General features: G+C 39.6%; 2 protein-coding genes across 3 annotated transcripts in view; both read right to left on the bottom strand.

Moving 5' to 3' along the window:
* The window catches only part of LOC115837636 (putative neuroblastoma breakpoint family member 7), a 655,832-nt gene that overhangs the window by 181,689 nt on the left and 453,497 nt on the right, over positions 1 to 20,646 (bottom strand).
* The window catches only part of NOTCH2 (notch receptor 2), a 164,005-nt gene that overhangs the window by 88,060 nt on the left and 55,299 nt on the right, over positions 1 to 20,646 (bottom strand). The window contains exons 3-5 of one of the 2 annotated variants that reach the window (XM_030824713.1): positions 11,470 to 11,729; positions 1,603 to 1,938; positions 468 to 1,344 (exon numbers count right to left, since the gene is read on the bottom strand). In XM_030824713.1, the coding sequence (XP_030680573.1) occupies positions 1,271 to 1,344; positions 1,603 to 1,938; positions 11,470 to 11,729 (670 nt within the window). In that variant the 3' untranslated portion in view covers positions 468 to 1,270. Of the gene's footprint in view, positions 1 to 467; positions 1,345 to 1,602; positions 1,939 to 11,469; positions 11,730 to 20,646 lie in introns of those variants that run through there. The other variant, XM_030824712.1, reaches the window with a different exon arrangement.

Below are 20,646 nucleotides of genomic sequence, written 5' to 3'. Positions count from 1 at the left end.
TATTTAGCCTTCAACAATAAATCACACTAACATCAATTACTAGCCAATTAGATTACTAGAATATCAGACCCAGAGAATATTTGCAATATTGAAGTATTTTCAAAATAAAGTTGTTTACATTTCTATTTCTGTCTTTAACCCTTAAAATGCAAACAAATACAGGAGTGAAGACAGATGTATTTTAGTTATTTCTTCTACAAGATAAAGTGGATAGTAATATTATGTTAAGAAAACACTTATTTAGTATCTAGAATGATAGCATTATCTATTCTTTATTAAAAGAGAAACTAAAAGTAATACAATTAAATAGCTTGTTCTTGTGACTTAAATAATATAAAGTTTTCATTTCAATTATGTGGCAATGCTTTGTATAGGTGTATTCCAAATACATAGCGTGGTGCCTAGAACATAGCAGGCAGTCAATACATTTTTACCAAATGAAATGAATAAATTACCAGTTGATTTTATACTGAGGACCAACCTATGACCTTTAATCCCTCCAAAATAAAACACACAATCCCATTATATGTGAACCATATTCACAATACCAGAATCTAAGATTCCCACTCTGAAAGAAAAACTAGAACAACTTCTTTTTGAGGCAATTCTGCTTACTTAGCACATTATTCCCCCCTACAGTTTTCCTTCTTTTGTTTTTGTACTAAGGATATTTGTATAAAAACAGGATCTTTGTTGCTTAGTAATTCATCTGCTCCAGCTGCTTGTATTCTGTTCCCAATCAAAATTCTTGGTTTTCAGCCTCCTCATCATTTTTATAAGGAGTTGAATGAATTGGCCAGGCTTGTTCCTTTCTCCCTCTCCATGGAACACCAGGCCCCAAGCTCCCTGACACTGCTCCTCTTTCTGTTTCTATCTTTGGGTTGTGTGTGCACTCTAGAACACTTGTATCATTGAAGAGTGTAACAAAGTATTGTGCCATGCATAGTCTCTCATATATCATCTATCAGCTCATCAAAAAGTGCTCACTGATTAACAGAGGACCCCCTCCTCAGTTTCAGAATTCTCTAGCTTTAAATTTGGGGAGGGTTACCCCAAAGTCAGAGAGGGTACATGGGAGCGGGTTGTGAAGGCCAGTAGCCCAGAGAAAATCAAGGGCAGCTGGGTGCATTTAGGTGGATAAGAAAACAATGAATTACTCCATCAAAAGCAAAAGCACAAGCACATAGGAAAGTTGATCACCTACTGTTAATGTCAATTCAGTTTAAAGCACTTTATTAACCACACATACATATTTTCCAATGTCTAATTCTCATCGTGTTCTTTTCCATTCCAGACTTGCCTGTCTCTTTCCCAGAGCTCTGTTTCTCTTATTTCTCACTGTTTCTACAAAAGGGACAATAAACAATTTTCTAGCCACTCATCATCATAAACCCTGACATGCTAAATTACCCCCTGCTCAGTTTATGGACCACAGTGGGCCCATAAAACTCCTCCCTCACTAGCAACCCACCCCACACAAAATTCTCACTTCCCTTTTTCCTTGCTTTAGGAAGCTTCCTAAAAAAAGCAATTGAGCCACACCCACTACCTCCTGTGCTAGGGGTTTGTCCCCTAATCCTGGGACACTAGGGAGCTCCTTACCTGGAAGGCAGTTGCACTCAAAAGTGAAGTCACCAGTCTGCCGACAGGTGCCTCCATTGACACAAGGCGAGGGTGCACAGGGCACATACGGGCTGTCACAGTACTGGCCTGTGAAGCCCTGAGGGCACTGGCACTGGTAGGAACCAGGCAGGTTGAGGCAGGTGCCACCATGCTGGCAGTGTCCTGGAATGTCACACTCATTGACATCAGTCTCACACTTCTGCCCTGTGAAGCCTGTGAGGCATTTGCAGGAGAATTGGTTGGCCACAGTGGTACAGGTACTTCCATTTGCACAGGGATGAGACAGGCAGGCATCAGTCCATTGGCACTCCTTACCTAAAGGAAGGATAACAAAACTCAGTACTGGCCACAGAAATAGGAGATGGCCCCATCCTCAATACGTCATTGACATCAGCGAGCTCTTGCGTGGAGAAGACCTCAACTCTTTGCATTTTACAAAAGGCTAAATCAGAGCCTCCTCAAGGTCATCTGACACAGAGCCCTCTCCAGTAACTCTCCAAGGCCCTCAGCAGAGACACAAGGACTCAGTGGGTGGAGCACCTGGAGGCAATTGTAGGTTAGTCACATTGAAGCCCAATCCTGCAGGACGCTATCAGCAATAGGAGTCTGGATCCATCTACTCTCTCAGAGCTCACTGTCTTAGCATATGCTGCTCCTGTTTCAATATCAACTTCCGGGCTGGGACCAGTGGCTCACACCTGTAATTCCAGCACTTTGGGAGACCGAGGCAGGCAGATAATGAGGTAAGGAGTTCAAGACCAGCCTGGCCAATATGGTGAAACCTGTCTCTACTAAAAACACAAAAATTAGCTGGACATGGTGGTGTGCACCTGTAATCCCAGCTACTCGGAAGGCTGAGGCAGAAGAATCGCTTGAACCAGGAGGCGGATGTTGCAGTGAGCCGAGATTGTACCACTGCACTCCAGCCTGGGCAACACAGCAAGACTCCGTCTCAAAAAAAAAAAGAAATATCAACTTCCCTTCTGTTTTCCTAGTGAACTCTCACTTATCTTGGCAACTCTACTCAAAAGTTCCAACCTCGGACTTCATGTCTAAAACACCAAAAGCAATGGCAACAAAAGCCAACATTGACAAATGGGATCTAATTAAACTAAAGAGCTTCTGCATAGCAAAAGAAACTACCATCAGAGTGAACAGGCAACCTACAAAATGGGAGAAAATTTTTGCAACCTACTCATCTGACAAAGGGCTAATATCCAGAATCTACAATGAACTCAAACAAATTTACAAGAAAAAAACAAACAACCCCATCAAAAAGTGGGCAAAGGACATGAACAGACACTTCTCTAAAGCAGACATTTATGCAGCCAAAAAACACATGAAAAAATGCTCATCATCACTGGCCATCAGAGAAATGCAAATCAAAACCACAGTGAGATACCATCTCACACCAGTTAGAATGGCCATCATTAAAAAGTCAGGAAACAACAGGTGCTGGAGAGGATGTGGAGAAAAAGGAACACTTTTACACTGTTGGTGGGACTGTAAACTAGTTCAACCATTGTGGAAGTCAGTGTGGCGATTCCTCAGGGATCTAGAACTAGAAATACCATTTGACCCAGCCATCCCATTACTGGGTATATACCCAAAGGACTATAAATCATGCTGCTATAAAGACACATGCACGTGTATGTTTATTGCGGCACTATTCACAATAGCAAAGAGTTGGAACCAACCCAAATGTCCAACAACGATAAACTGGATTAAGAAAATATGGCACATATACACCATGGAATACTATGCAGCCATAAAAAATGATGAGTTCATGTCCTTTGTAGGGACATGGATGAAACTGGAAAACATCATTCTCAGTAAACTATCGCAAGGACAAAAAACCAAACACCACATGTTCTCACTCATAGGCGGGAATTGAACAATGAGAACTCATGGACACAGGAAGGGGAACATCACACTCCAGGGACTGTTGTGGGGTGTGGGGAGTGGGGAGGGACAGCATTAGGAGATATATCTAATGCTAAATGACGAGTTAATGGGTGCAGCAAAACAACATGGCACATGGATACATATGTAACAAACCTACACATTGTGCACATCTACCCTAAAACCTAAAGTATAATAATAATAAAACAATAAAATAAATAAAAAAATAAAAAAAGTTCCAACCTTGATAAAGTCATCCTTAGTGCCCCTCACACACATACATACATGTGCGCAAATACAGATACACCAAGTTTGCTATTTCCTTCTATTATACCACCTGCCACACTGGCAGGGTTGGGTCTCCATGGTATGCTCTCAAATCATGTCTGTTGAATGGATAAAATATATCGATATTTTCCACAAAATACAGTTACTAAATAGACCTCTGGTGATAGAAACAAGTCACTACTACTTCTGTTTCCTCTAAATGTAACACACACATATATTCTGGGAAACATTTTATTAATTGTGGCCTTGCTATAAATATCAGTTGATGTGTTTGAAAATGATGAAGGACCTCTGAGTCCCTATATATCAAATGAGATAGAAGCCATCAGGAGGACAGAGGTTTAGAAGGTATTCCGTGGACTTTCTCAAGTAGGAAAGTACCAGCACTAGCAGGAAGACTCTGACGGGTTGAAAACTAAATCATGATGCCAGGGGAAGCAAAGCAGATTCTTTGAGGCAGAAAGAGAAAGAGAAAAAAATATGCTCACAGAACTAGTAAATTTGATATTCACATGGTTGGCTTTTTGTTGTCATTAGTCTAAGTCGTTTATTATTTAAACTACAGAGATGAGAACTCCTTGAATTTGTTATTATTATTATTATTATTATACTTTAAGCTCTAGAGTACACGTGCACAACATGCAGGTTTGTTACACATGTATACATGTGCCATGTTGGTGTGCTGTACCCATTAACTCGTCATTTACATCAGGTATATCTCCTAATGCTATCCCTCCCTACTCCCACCACCCCATGACAGGCCCCGGTGTGTGATGTTCCCCTTCCTGTGTCCAAGTGTTGTCATTGTTCAATTCCCACCTATGAGTGAGAACATACGGTGTTTGGTTTTTTGTCCTTGTGATAGTTTGCTGAGAATGATGGTTTCCAGCTTCATCCATGTCCCTACAAAGGAGATGAACTCATCCTTTTTTATGGCTGAATAGTATTCCATGATGTATATGTGCCACATTTTCTTAATCCCGTCTATCACTGATGGACATTTGGGTTGGTTCCAACTCTTTGCTATTGTGAATAGTGCCGCAATAAACATACGTGTGCATGTGTCTTTATAGCAGCATGATTTATAATTCTTTGGGTATATACCCAGTAATGGGATGGCGAGAACTCCTTGAATTTGTTAATACTCCAATTGATTGTCCAGGAAAGTATCTAAATCTCTGACCCCACAGAAAGGTAAATGGGAGACACAAGAGTTTTTCTATAAGGGAAAAAGATGTGAGATGTGACATATGAGCACAGAAAAGTGCTCTCTGCCTATCAAGGAATGTCAAATCAAAGGAGAAAAGTGTAAAACACAAATTTAGGCATAGCATATACATCTCAGGGAGCTAAGACAGAAAATGAAGGAACTGCAATTATTCTTGTCTTTCCACTCATGTCACTAAGAGGCACTTATTTACAGTGGAAAAGAGATATAAATGCTCACTTCTAGCAAGTGTGATTTTCAGAGTGATGCCCACAAATGAAACAGAAAGATTTCTGGGCCAGAAGTGGTGGCTGATGCCTGTAATCCCAGCACTTTGGGAGGCTGAGGTGGACAGATCACTTGCGGTTAGGAGTTTGAGACCAGCCTGGCCAACATGGTGAAACGCCATCTTTTCTAAAAATACAAAAATTAGCCAGGCTTCATGGCGCATGCTGATAATCCCAGCTACTTGGGAGGCTGAGGCACAAGAATCACATGAACCTGAGAGGTGGAGTTTGCAGTGAGCTGAGACTGCGCCACTGTACTAAGCAACAGAGTGAGAAGAAAGAAAGAAAGACAGAAAGAGAGAGGGAAAGAGAGAAAGAGAGACAGAAAGAAAAAGAGAGAGAAAGAAAGAAAGAAAGAAGAAAGAAAGAAAGAAAGAAAGAAAGAAAGAAAGAAAGAAAGAAAGAAAGAAAAGAAAGAAAGAAAGAAAAAGAAAGAAAGAAAGAAGGAAGGAAAGAAAGAAAGAAAGAAGGAAAGAAAGAGAAAGAAAGAAAGAATCAACCCTGAATTTGGTTTCCATATATATTACATATAGGCACTAACTTGCTGCCTCTGCTTCTTCATCTCTGAGTGGAGATGAGCTAGTAAGCTCACTGAGGTATAGAGCTATCACAAAAACCAAAAGGATGACCTTGATCTGTGATGATTCCTAAAGTGATAGACAAAAGTAGCATATGTATAAAGATGACCAGAATCGGCTGGGTGTGGTGGCTCACACCTGTAATCCCAGCACTTTGGGAGGCTGAAGCGGGTGGATCATGAGGTCAGGCGATCCAGACCATCCTGGCTAACACGGTGAAAGCCCGTCTCTACTAAAAATACAAAAATTAGCCAGGCGTGGTGGCAGGTGCCTGTAGTCCCAGCTACTCAGGAGGCTGAGGCAGAAGACTGGCATGAACCCGGGAGGTGGAGCTTGCAGTGAGCCGAGATCGCGCCCTGCACTCCAGCCTGGACAACAAAGCGATACTCCGTCTCAAAAAAAAAAAAAAAAAAAAAAAAAAGATGATCAGAATCTTGGCAGAATACACCAAGAAGAGATCTTTCTTGACAGCAAAGGAAGAAGTTTTAATTTGGGACCATTTCAGAGTGACATTTTAATTATGAAGAAGGCATTACTGTCATTTCCACTAGCCAGAATTAAAATATTTTAAATGGGTATATGCCCCCCTACTTTGCCTCGTAATAGCGAAACAACTCAAAACTGACAATCAGGAAGAAATTATTCTTATAACACCAAATATTTTCAATAACTTACATCATCAATGCTATCATCGTCATAATGGAGATAATGGACCATCCTAACTACCCTCTACCCCACCAAACCTATTGATGAATGACATGGTTTGGCTGTGTCCCCACCCAAATCTCAACTTGAATTGTATCTCCCAGAATTCCCATGTGATGTGGGAGGGTCCCAGGGGGGTAAGTGTATCATGGGGGCCAGTCTTTCCTATGCTATTCTCATGATAGTGAATAAGTCTCATGAGATCTGACGGGTTTATCAGGGGTTCCGCTTTTGCTTCTTCCTAATTTTCTCTTGCCACCACCATGAAAGAAGTGCCTTTTGCCTCCCACCATAATTCTGAGGCCTCCCCAGCCATGTGGAACTGTAGTCCAATTAAACCTCTTTTCTTCCCAGTCTTGGGGGTATCTTTATCAGCAGCATGAAAATGGACTAATACAGTAAATTGGTACCGAGAGTGGGGTTTTTGTGAGAGTGCCAGCTATCCCAAGGGAAACTTTGGAGGGAACTAGCTACTAGATGGTTCAATTAGTCTTTTGCCCCTACACCCAGGTTGGATGACCGATTTGCACATCAGGACTGCTACAGACCTCCACCAGAGTTTCCTCTGGCTTTGCCCTGCCCAGGCAGAGTTCACCACCTTTCAGGTCCTAACATTTGTGCTTGTGCCCCACCTTCCCAGTGCGGAAAACAAGATGGGCCAGTGGAAAGCTGACCTGGATACTGCCACTGCAGAGTGCCCAATTTGCCAGCAGCAGAAACCAACACTGCGCCTTTGATATGGCACTATTCCTTGGAGTGATCAGCCAGCTACTTGGCGGCAGGTTGATTATATTGGACTTCTTCCATCGTGAAAAGGGCAGATGTTTGTCCTTACTGGAATAGACACTTACTCTGGATATGGGTTTGCCTATCCTGAATGCAATGGTTCTGCCAAGACTACCATCCATGGACTCACGGAATGCCTTATCCACCATCATGGTATTCCACACAGCATTGCCTCTGACTAAGGCATTCCTTTATGGCTAAAGAAGTGCAGCAGTGGGCTCATGCTCATGGAATTCACTGGTCTTACCATGTTCCCCAACATCCTGAAGCAGAACGGTGGAATGGCCTTTTGCAGTCACAATTACAATGCCAACTAGGTGAGAATACTTTGCAGGGTTGGGGCAAAGTTCTCAAGAAGGCTGTGTATGCTCTGAATCAGCATCCAATATATGGTACTGTTTCTCCCATAGCCAGGATTCACAGGTCCAGGAATCAAGGGGTGGAAATGGAAGTGGTACCACTCACCATCACCCCTAGTGATCCACTAACAAAATGTTTGCTTCCTGTTCTCGCAACATTAAGTTCTGCCGGCCTAGAGGTCTTAGTTCCAGAGGAAGGAACACTGCCACCAGAAGACACAACAACAATTCCATTAAACTGGTAGTTAAGATTGCCACCAAGACACTTTGGGTTCCTACCTTTAAGTAAACAGGCTAAGAAAGGCGTTACAGTGTTCACTGGGACATCAAGGCTATCAAGATCCAGGCTACCAAGATGAAATCAGTCTACTACTCCACAACGGAGGTAAGGAAGAGTATTCATGGAATACAGGAGATCCATTAGGGCATCTCTTAGTATTACAATGCCCTGTGATTAAGGTCAACGGGCAACTACAACAGCCCAATCCAGGTGGGACTACAAATGGTCCAGACCCCTCAGGAATGAAGGTTTGGGCCTATCCACCAGGAAAAAAAAAACACAACCTGCTGAGGTGCTTGCTGAAGGCACAAGGAATATAAAACGGGTAGAAGAAGGTAGTCTTCAATACCAGCTACTACCATGTGACCAGCTGCAGAAACGAGGAATGTAATTGTCCTCAGTATTTCCTCCTTCTTTTATTACAAACACGTCTGCGCTTGCACACACTTGTACTAAGAAAATATCTTCATTTTATTTCCTTTCTCCTTTCTCATGTGACATAAGATTTATTGACTTCACATCAGCATTTAAGTATCATTAACTTTATGTAAGAGTATTTCAGTTGGGGATTGGTGTGTTTCCGGATGTACGAAGAATAGTTGTACTACATTAGGTGTAATTATGACCTGATTATTGTCTTTATTTGAAGATTATGTGTGATCTCAGGAGATGTGTATGGGTTCAAGTTGACAAGGGGTAGATTTGTGGTGGTTAAAATTGAGTGTGTCAACTTGACTGAATTGAAGGATACAAAGTATTGATCTTGGGTGTGTCTGTGAGGGTGTTGCCAAAGGAGATTAACATTTGAGTCAGTGGGCTGGGGAAGGCAGACCCACCCTTAATCTGGATGGACACCATCTGATCATCTGTCAGCAAATATAAAGCAGGCAGAAAAACGTGAAAAAGCGAGATTGGCCTAGCCTCCCAGCCTACATCTTTTTCCCGTGCTGGATGCTTCCCGCCCTCAAATATCGAACCCCAAGTTCTTCGGTTTTGGAACTCAGACTGGCTCTCCTTGCTCCTCAGCCCGCAGACAGCCTATTGTGGGATCTTGTGATCATGTGAGTCAATACTTAACAAACTCTCCTTTATATATATACATAATAAATTTTATATACATAAAACATATACAATATATAAATTTTATATATAAAATATATAAATATATATTTATTTATTTATATTTACATATTTATTTTATATTTATATATTATATAATAATATATTAATATATTATTTATTATTATATATTATATTATAAATAATTATATATTATAATTATTTATTATAATAATTAATATTATTAATTATTTATTATAATAATTAATATTATTATTTATTACATATAATAATATAATATATTATTTATTAATAATATTAATAATTAATATTATTAATATAATATTATATAATATAAATATAAATTTATATTATATATTTATATATTTATTATTATAAAGGAGAAAAGTGTATCAATCTCAACAGACCTACAAGTATATATATATATATATATATATATATATATATAAAGATTGCCACCAAGACACTTTGGGTTGGAATATATATACATACATATATATTCCATTAGTTCCATCCCTCTAGAGAACCCTAATACAATGAAAAATTAATATAACAGTATTCTACACTAACTGATCCAGTATAGTTTTCTGAGTACATTTTTCACTTTTTGCTTATTGCATTTATAGAACTCTTGGTTTAGTGCTTAAAGCAGGAGAAAAAATGAAGAATGTTTCTCCTTTTCTCATCTAATTTAATAAACACTTTTGAATAAAGCTCAGACCCACCTAGAAAAACCCACAATCTATTCAGGTGAGATATGTGTAAAAAAAAATTACAATAAAATGTGATGCATAAAAATAATAAAACTTAGAAGCCATTTGCCTAAAGGAATCATGAAAGGGTCACTAAGACACAGTTTTAAATAACATTAGACAATCACCAGTTGTAGAAAAGGGCATTCCAGGCAAAAGGGTGTGTAACTGTACGGAAGCAATAATAAGTACAACATTTTCAGGAAATAAGGAGAATTTGGTGTGACTAGGCCTACATGCTACAAAAAGATGTAAAGTCTAGGCTGTAAAGAGCTATGGAAGTCATGTAAAAGAGTTTGCAGTTTATTCCGTGGATGATGAAAAAACATTAGACATTGTAAGCAGGTGAGATTGTTAGAATATTTGCATTTATAATTAAAGATGTAGTAATATCACAGGTGAATGAGATGGGGAGAGAATAAAGGCAAGAAAAGGTATTCAGAAACTACTTCAGAAGTCCAGGTGAGAGTTAACATGGCCCTCAACTACAGGGTAGCAGAGGAAATGGGAGGAATAGATAGGTGAGAGGCAATTCAGAGGTTGGCTTGGGTGACTGAGTTGAAATGAGGTAAGAACAAGGGACAGGGAGTTTCTAGCGTGGATATTTGGGATGTACATGGTTGCTACGTATTTCTGTCAACATGGTGAGCTGAAAGTACCTGTAGAATATCTCCAAGGAGAACATGCAAAGGATAGCTAGAAACATGAGCCTGAATGTCAGGGTTGGGTGGAGCTAAGGGAATGATGGTGGGATTCATCAGCAACTAATGAAGACAGTGGCAGTGGAGGCGAATAAAGACAGTGAAATTCTCTAGGGAGAGCTGTGATGTGGCTCAAAAGAGGGCCCAAAACAGTGCTCCAGGGAGCACAAACATTTACTGGATAAGAACAACGTAATGAAGAAGCAAAAGGAACAGGGTTCAGAAAACCAGAAAAGCCAGTGCCCTGAATGTCTAAGGAGAGAGATTTCTAAAAGCAAATAGTCAATAACATCAGCAACTTTTCCTCTGGTGACAGTGTACTTATTTCTTTTAGTGAAGTAAACTCTGATTCCCCATCCTGGTATACATATTTTTTTTTTTTTGAGACAGGGTCTCACTCCGTCACCCAGGCTAGAGTGCAGTGGTGTGATCACAGTTCACTGCAGCCTCAAACTCTTGGGCTCAAGCAATTCTTCCACTTCAGCCTCCCAAGTAGTTAGGACTACAGGTGCACACCACCACACATGGCTAATTTTGTTTTATTTTTATTCTTGTTGTTTTGTAGAGATGGGGTCTTGCTGTGTTTCCCAGGCTGATCTCAAACCTCTAGCCTCAAGTGATCCTCCTGCCTCGGCGTGCCAACGTGCTGGGATTGCAAGCGTGTGCCACCGCACCTGGCCCTGACATATATACTTGAAGCAGTCAAAGTATTTGGTCCTTTTTCTTTCTCTTTCTCTACCCCCGGAAACTCTTAAAAGGAAGTTAAGGATAGTTGTCTGGAACATCCCAGTTCCTTATAATAATGTTAAATGTGCACCAGAGCTGGGGGACACTTAAGAGCCAGACACCATGATCTAAAAGATGCTAAACAAAGGTATCTGCTGAAGGTAGGAAAGCACTGGCTTTGGTCTCATTAGTTACCTGTAAACCCGACTTGGCAGGTGCACTCATAGGTATCCCGGCTGAGCATATGGCATGTGCCGCCATTTAGGCAGGGGCGAGACACAAAGCATGGGTGAGATGTCGAGTACTGGCAGTTCTCTCCTGTGAACCCTGAGGCACATCGGCACGTGGCTTTCCCCAGCATGGCCTGGGCCACACAAGTCCCACCATTCTGGCAGCGGTTCTTCTCACAGGGATCTCGATGTTGACAATATTCTCCCAAGAAGCCCTCTGGACATCTGTATGGAAAAGAGAAGAGTCCATGAAAACACCTGACTTCTTGTAAGTCCAAAAAATTACAGTAAAACAATACAGTCCAATCAAGAAAGCACAAGCTTGTGAATCAACAGACCTACAAGTACCACCTATAAAACTGTTTCCCTTTAGAAGAAGGAGTCCTTAGAGAACTTAACCACATACTCCCATGTCCTTTTGAGTCCTGGCAGGTGACAGAATATCAGGTGTATGGTCTAGCAGGGTCTGCCACGGCCAGTGAACATGACCCTTATTCAAAGGCAAAATGCACCCCAGTTTTTTTTCATGTGTTTACAGGCTGGGATGGTGTAACAGCACCTTTTTTAGAGCACTGTTCATACTTGTCTGCTTAAATTCATTAACTTTCTCATCTCGACTAAGCCATTTGATATGATTAAGATGTCCACAAGATAATGCATGAATTTGACCCTATTATCCCCTCCAATTTAAAATATGTAAGATATCATGTGATTTTCCTCAATTAAGCATTGAGAAATAGTGCTTCTTTCTCTTATTTCCACTGAAACATCAATTGGCTGATACCTAGTTTTCTGGGTTATGTTCAGGTGGTTGACATTTCAACAGAAAAAGGGAAAGGAGGTACAGGAATGGGGAAGGGTTCAAAGGGATATTTAAAAATCTGTTAATATTTAAATAGTAGGCATTTTTAACCAAATAAAAAGGCACGAAATACAATTAAAATAACATAAAATATCTGGATACCATATAAACACCAAAGTGAAGGAAGGAAACAATTGAAGAATAACATTCTATGATATTTTCCACATTGAGGCACTGAGGAACCTTTTTATATGCCACCCCTTGATTCATAAGATGCACAACCATTTCAAACTGTGTTATTTATGACAATTTTCTCTGAACAATATCAAAAAGGCATGGTAAGTCTCCATTTTCATAATGAAGCTGTTTAAATGGAATCTCTGAGAAGCATTTAAATTAAGAAACGCAAAGACTTTGATTCTAACTATAAATGCTGCTGTATATTTGGCTGGTGCCCCAAATATGTGATTCAACTTATTCCTCATTTTAGTTCTCCGGGACTAGAAAACTGAATCCAGTAGGCTGTTCCACCATTACCTCAAAGATTACACATTTAAACCAAACTCTAAATCCCCCTCTCAAAAACCAGCTCTTCTGTGCCAAAGCCTTGTTGTCCTGATTTTCCTAATCATTGTGACCTGAAACATTGGCGTCATGAGTGCTTTTGTCTTTGACAGTCATATCCAAGACCTTTCATTAACCATTGGTTGGCAAGACTAGCTCTGCAGGGGTCACAGTTACTGAGAAAAGAAGGAAGGCCAGATACTAGGGAACTAAGACAGAAAATGCTCAGAATTGTGTAGTAGCTAAAATGGCTAGAGGAGAAAACAGGGCTGGTGAATAGCTACAGTGGTAGTGAGGTAACTGGCCACAGCCTCTTCACCCCTCCCAGAGCTGCATAAGATAAGCACGGCAGAGCAAGGAGCGGCTAAGGCTCTGGGCATCTTCATGAGTAGGTGTAGCTAGAGACCAACAGGCAGTGAAGAAAGTTCATAGCACTGAAACCAAAGATGGCATGCAGTTGACTGTGAGGAGTCTGTATCAAGAAGGTCAGAAGGTCTGGTTTGGAGTTCTGGTGCTGTGACCTTGGACAAGTTACTTATCTTCACTGACTATCCATTTTCTCACATTGTAAATAGTTAATAAGGTCATGTACATCATGAGATTATTCTAAGAACTGAACAAAATCAAGTATGTAAAAAATCTTATAAATGTTAAAAAGCTTTGCAAGTGGGCTGGGCACAGTGGCTCCTGTAATTCCAGCACTTTGGGAGGCTGAGGTGTGAGGATCATCTGACGTCAGGAGTTTGAGAACAGCCCGGCCAACATGGTGAAACCCTGGCTCTACTAAAAATACAAAAATTAGCCAGGGTGGTGGTGCACGCTTGTAATCCCAGCTACTCGGGAAGCTGAGGCATGAGAATTGCTTGAACCCGGGAGGTGGAGGTTGCAGTGAGCCGACGAGATTTTGCCACTATACTCCAGCCTGGGCAACACAGTGAGACTCCATCTCAAAAAGAAAAGTTTTGCAAGTGAAAACATCTTTTCTCTCTTCTTTGTGCTTACTGAGGAAAATACAATGCCCCATCCAAATCACAGCTTGATTTGAGAATAGTTTCTTATGTTTGTTTTTTGAAGTGGAGGAGCAAAAAGTGCCAATGTAGCATAGCTAAAATTAACTCTGAGATATATTATTAAGAGCATTTGCAGCTTATTCAAGAACTGTGTTATGAATGATGTTAAAAACTGCAACACAATTCTCATTCACAGTGCAGTCCTCTGGGCATTATTAGATGACTCTTCATTCTCCCCTATGGGAACTATGCACCTTCTAAATCATGGCAAATTTTTAAATGTGGGTGGGCTTTGCCCAGCTTTGCTGCTGAACTATTACACCACCCCAACACTATCATGTGGCATATGCTAAGAGAATGCAAAGTCATTTAAATGGTAGCATCATAAACATATAATGGAAATATAAGGTTCCCAGGAAAACAAAAATGAAGCAAAATGGAAGTTTCTAAAGCTAAACAGACGTATTTCTGAATTATTTGTTTCTAGAGTTTAACTCACATTGTTGCTCCCTATCAAGTATGGAAAAATAAGTTTAACCTAAGATATATTTAAGAAATCAGTAAAACCAGAGATTGACAAAGTATAGTTTGCAAGTCTAATTTGGACCACTGCCTGTTTTTGTTTGGCCTGTGAATAGTTTTTTACATTTTTAAATGATTAGAAAAAAAAAAAAAGAAGGATATTTTCTGACATTTCAAAATTATATACAATTCAAATTTCAGTGTCCGTAAATAGTCTTACTGGAACACAGCCATGCTCATTCATTTACAGATTGTCTATGGCTGATTTTCCGCTACAACAACAGAGTCAAGTAGCTGTAATGAGACCACAAAGCCTGCAAAAATAATTACTCTCTGGCACTTTACAGAAAAAGTTTGCCAACTTCTGAGTAGAGAATATATGAAGCCTAATTCTATAAATACCATCCAATATGCTTATTAATAATGATCGGTTTCTGATAGGAAATCAACCTGATAAGTTTCCACAAAGAATATTAAACTCATAATCATTCATTCACGCAACAATTAGTAAGTGCCTATTATGTGCCAAGCATTTTTCCAGTGCTAGAAAAATTCTTATACTCACGGAGCTTAAATTCTAATAGGGGAAGGTGAAAACAAAATTACTAAGTAAAAGATGCACGTTAGATGGAGTTAAGTGCTATGAAAAAAAAATTAAACAGGAAGGAATGGAGCTGAGGATGAGGGTGTGAGATGAGTAAAGAGAAGTATCTCAGTTTAGAATAGGAAAATCAGAGAAGGCCTTCACTGACAATACTTGAGTTGAGACCTGAATAAGGTGAGAGTAATCATGCAGGTATCTTAGGGAAACACATTCATGAGAAAGGGAACAGCAAATGCAAAGGCCATAACATAGACAGCAGTCCTGGCATGTTTGAGAAAACAGCAGGAAGACCTGGAGCAGCAGAAAATAGATGAGAGCTGTAACTGGGATGTGGATCAGTTGGGGCCTTTAAGCCACTGTAAAGAAAGACCTAGGGTTTTCCTCTAAATGGGATAATACTTACATATGAGGTACAACAGACTTACTCTCCTAAAGCCTGTGTACAGAACCACATATTTGCTTTATGTGAAACTAGACCTACTGTATTAATATAATAAAGTTTGATTTCTATTTAAAATGTTTTAGAGGGCTGGACATCAGCTTAGTTCTTTACTTTTACCTTAGAAGATATACGAGTCTCTTTTAACCTACATTTTCATGAAGTCCCATTTCCCTTTCCAAATTATTGTTTCACAACTAATGACTGTAGCCTAATTTCAGATATTTCTCTCTTTTCCATCTATTTCTTACTTATCCCTCTGCAACAAAACTTTAATTCTAATTATTGCTTAGAAACTGTTTTCTAAAAACAATGACTTTCCTCTAGTCAAGTTCAGTGGTCTCATCTGAGACTTCATAAGGAAATTCTCTCTCTCCTATAGGGAGAATTGCTAACCACTCCATGCACCGTTTTAATCATTTTACCTTGGCTTCTATGACTCTCTCTGTCTAACTCAAAGCCCAGTGAAGTCTTAGTCTGGATTGCTGATTTCTCCTTCTTCCCCATCTATTATGGCCACCTTAATGTTTAAGTCTGGACTGCACTGCTCTTCCTCTCAAATGCATTTGTTACTGTTGTTGTTCACTTGGTTTTAAACAACTTCCTTCCTGTAACTGACTCCAAAATACACTGTTCCAGTCCCATATGTTCAGTTTTCTAAAAGTCATCTCTCTACTCTAATATGTGCTGCCACTATTTGAAACTAAACATTTGAAAAAGGAGATCATCTTCCCAAGAAACTTTAATTATTCAATTTTTCTAAGGCTTCCACACACAATTTAAAGTAACTTAATCTCTTTAAGTTGTATATAATTTATTACCACATTCTGACAAGACTTGTTAACTGAATTCCTATAATACTTATCATTCATGCTCACAGTTTCCTTTTTGATACAAATTCTGATCATCTTAAAAGCCTCAGGCCAGACATCATCTTGTTGCTGGCTTTTCCCCCATTTCCAGCCATCCTTGGAATAACAGAACCTTAAGATTCAAGAAATTTAATTTCTATCCAATTAAGTAACCATTTCTAAAATATTTCTAAAAGATGATCACCAGCCTCTGCTTGAATACAAGCATGTAGCATGGTGCCGGATAAATCTTAAGAATTTAATAAATGCTTGGAGTTATTATTGTTCTGCTCTTAAGAGTATAGACTCTGGAACCAGACCACCTGGATTTCAATCCCAACTCCACCATTTACTCAATGTGTAATCTTGGGCAAGGTACTAAACTTCCCTGTTGTAAAAGAGATGTAATAACAGTGCCTACTTCATAGGATTTTTAAATACGGGTAAAGCACTTAGAACACTATCCAGCACATAGTAAACACTATGTATTTGTTAAGTGAAATTACTGGCTCACTACTTCAACAAAAGAACAGTCTTCAATGTGGGTGGATCCCACTGTGAGAAAGCTCTTTCTTTCTCAATTCCTCAAATTCTGCCTCCCTTCCTAGGTATATACCCGAGATAACTGAAAACATATGCCCATATAATAAAAATGTTCATAGCAGCATTATTCATAATAGCTAAAAAGTAGAAACAACCCAAATGCCTATAAGCTGATGAATAGATAAATAAAATGTGGTATATCCATAAATGAAATATGTGGCCATGAAAAAGAATGACATTCTGATACATGCTACAACATGAACCTTGAAAACATGCTAAGTGAAAGAAGCCACACACAAAAGGCCACATATTATATAATTCCATTTGTATGAAATGTCCAGAATATGCAAATCCGTAGAGATAGAAAGTAGATTAGCGTTGCCAGGAGCTGTAAAGAAAGGGAAATAGATAGTGACTACAAAGTAGTAGAGAGTTTCTTTCAGGGTGATAAAAATGTTTTGAAATTAGATAATGGCGGTGGCCTCACAACTCTGGAAATACTAAAGTCTACTAAATTATACACTTTAGAAGGGTAAATTTTATGATACATAAATTATGTCTTCACTTTGAAAAGAACAAACTTTGTCTCTCTGCAATTTCCAGGTTATCTCTATCCTCTAGAACAAAAAAGAACAAGCCTTCTGCTTCTCTTACACGTAGCCCTTCAAGAATCTGAAGATAGATAAGTGGGCCTTTTGTTTTCTTTTTTCCAGGATTCAATGCTTTGGCGTATTCCTCAGTATAAGGTTATTTCTAGGCTTCTTCACCTTTTTAGTGGTGCTTCTATGCTTAATAGTAGTAATAATAATCAGAATGACCAAAATTTTCTGCCTCCCTTCCCAGGTATATACCCGAAGTAACTGCAAACATATTTTCTAAGTACTTAACTATGTATTATATATTTGCTAAGCATTTGATAGCTATTGTCTCTTGTATTACTCGCTACAGTACTATATTATAATCTCCATTTTATATATGAGGAAATCGAAGCTTAGAAAGATTAAGATTTCACAGCTAGGCCGGGCGCGGTGGCTCACGCCTATAATCCCAGCACTTTGGGAGGCTGAGGCAGGCAGATCACGAGGTCAGGAGATCGAGACCATCCTGGCTAACATGGTGAAACTCCATCTTTACTAAAAAATATAAAAAATTAGCCAGGCGTGCTGGCAGGCGCCTGTAGTCCCAGCTACTCGGGAGGCTGAGGCAGGAGAATGGCATGAACCCAGAAGTCGGAGGTTGCAGTGAGCCAAGAACACGCCACTGCACTCCAGCCTAGGCGACAGAGCAAGACTCCCTGTCAAAAAAAAAAAAAAAAAAAAAAATTCACAGCTAGTAGATGGGAGAGGCAGGATTCGAACCCAAGTAGACTCTAGAATGCATGTGCTTCAATACTAGGCTATCCTGCCTCCCCATCACTGGATGACTCCAGTTCATCAAAAACCTCTTTAAAAAGTGAGGCTCAAAATGGAAAAAGGCTTAACACATGTTCTCACCAGTGCAGCACAGAGCTGAACCATGACCTCCTGATCTGGACACTATGGTTTTACCATTTCAGAGTAAATGCTTAAACTGAGGAGGCATCGTGAGAGCGCAGTTCAAGAAAGAATAATGCTCCCACTCATACCCCAATGGATATGTGTACTTTTTTAGAAGCCACAAAATACTACTATGTGCTATGGAATACACACTCAGCTAAAATATTCAGAGCCTTATTTCACATGAACTACTGTTGTGCCCTATTTTTCTCATCTTATACTTGTAGCACATGTTTTTTGAACCCAATAATTGGAACTGTCATTCGTTCCTTTTAAATCTGTCATATTGAATCTTTACTCCAAGTTTCCTTGATTGAGACAACTTTTACATTATAGTCATACAATCACAGAATTTCAGCACTGATCTCAGAAACCAAATGGTCTGAACCCCTATAGCACTGAAAAGGACACCAAAGCTAACTGATCTACCCGAAGTTGGTTATCTGTGAATCTAGCAATTTCCCCAGTTTTACAAATAGATCCCTATCTTCACCTAGACCTTGCAATGAAATAGTACTTAACTAGAAGTGTATGACTAAGTCTTGCCCCAAGACTAGCACCTATTCAATCAACTCTAACATCCTAAATGGACCAGCATCCTATCCATACCTCTCCTCTCCCTAAGGACAGTCTGGAAATTCCTTGCTGAACCTAAGCATATGACTAAAAGAATTATCTTTCTTAAGCATAATTTTCATGTCATTCTTCTGCTCAGAAACTAGCAACAGTATTAATACCAAGCCTTTCAAATCCAAGTTCTTTACAATCTCTGATCTGCTTGTCTGTCCCATTCCAATCATCTAACCATCTTACTCTTTGGTAATCCATAACTCGAATACTCCATATTATCTCCACGATCTTGTCTACTGTCCCCTATATTAAAATATTTTTAATTTCCAGTGAGAAACATCATGCTTCCCTTCTGGTATATCTCCAACTTATGTTCCTTTCTTCCATCCTTTTTTCAAAAATCTGCTGTAAACCTGTCCTACAGTAAGCCTTCTCCAAATCATCCCACCTATCTCTGATCTTTCCAACAGTAGATGTAGTGCCATGTCATGCACTACACTGTCTCCACTGGTATGGTTCTTCTTTATTTAAGCCACTGTTATGTCTTTGCTGTACCTTTCTCAAACTCCCATCTAGATAGTTTTTGTGGGGAAGAGCCTGTCTTGAACCCTTGGTGTAGGTTCTCTGAATACCTGAGTACCCAAACCCTACTAAGCAGCTGGTTCCAAAGCAGGCTAAACTTCATGTGATGGATAAAGTCAGTCTCTCAATCCAAATGTTCCACAAAACCCATCTCTACTCTGTGATCTGTCTGGTAGAATAACAGGCCAAATCAACCTAATAGTCATCCTGAGGTATAGAATTATCCTTCACACCCCAGGAAGCTAAGCAGCATTATGGACGTGGGAAGAAAGGGGAGTAATAGGTGAGATAGTCAGAAATAACGGACCCTTGTTTCCTAAGGCAGGAGATCTTTCAACTTGCAAATCCCTGTTCAACTGTGGTATAAGGAGAACATATACTCTGTTAGTCTTGGTGGAAAGTAAGGTTCCCTGCTTGAAAACAAGGGCTTAAATAGCTGTCTTCTTGAGATGGCTGAAGTTGAATTTGGTTAGAGGATGAAAACATGGCTAAACACCCAACATTCCTTACATATCTATAATTCTATTACGCTACCCAGTACACATTTTGGAATAGTCTACCACTTGAACTAAAGGTGTATATTCTAAAAACTAACCACAAAAATCTAACAGATGCCTTTCATCCCCAAAACTATATGAATGTTTCCCTCCTGTAGGGAATTTATTATTTTCATAACTGTCTCTTCAATGTCTCTCAGTGACTTCTACTTTCTCTTCTCTAGCATTGGAACTCTGAAAGAACATACTTCGCAGATGAGGTTGTGAATACAGAGGAAGGTTTGGGGAGCATTTTTCCATTTTAAACTCCATAAACTAATCTGAATACTTATCAGGTCCATAAAAATATATTTATGACTTTTTCTTTAGAAGTCTCAGCTGGGCACAGTGGCTCACACCTGTAATCCCAGCACTTTGGGAGGCCAAGGCAGATTGCTAGAGCAGAAGTTTGAGACCTGCCTAGGCAACATGGGCAACATGGTGAGAACCCCATCTCAAAAAAAAAAGTGTCATTTCTGACATTAAGAGGTCCACATTTTCATTATTACTGTTCAAACATACACATGGGGTTGGGTGTAGAAAAGCAAAGGAAGGAAGAAAACAGAGAAAAACAAGGGATTCCT

Source organism: Nomascus leucogenys, chromosome 12 (genome assembly GCF_006542625.1).
Source record: "Nomascus leucogenys isolate Asia chromosome 12, Asia_NLE_v1, whole genome shotgun sequence".
Lineage (NCBI taxonomy): Eukaryota > Metazoa > Chordata > Mammalia > Primates > Hylobatidae > Nomascus > Nomascus leucogenys.
The sequence above is the reverse complement of the archived record's forward strand: the minus strand, read 5'-3'. Positions and strand labels throughout refer to the sequence as shown.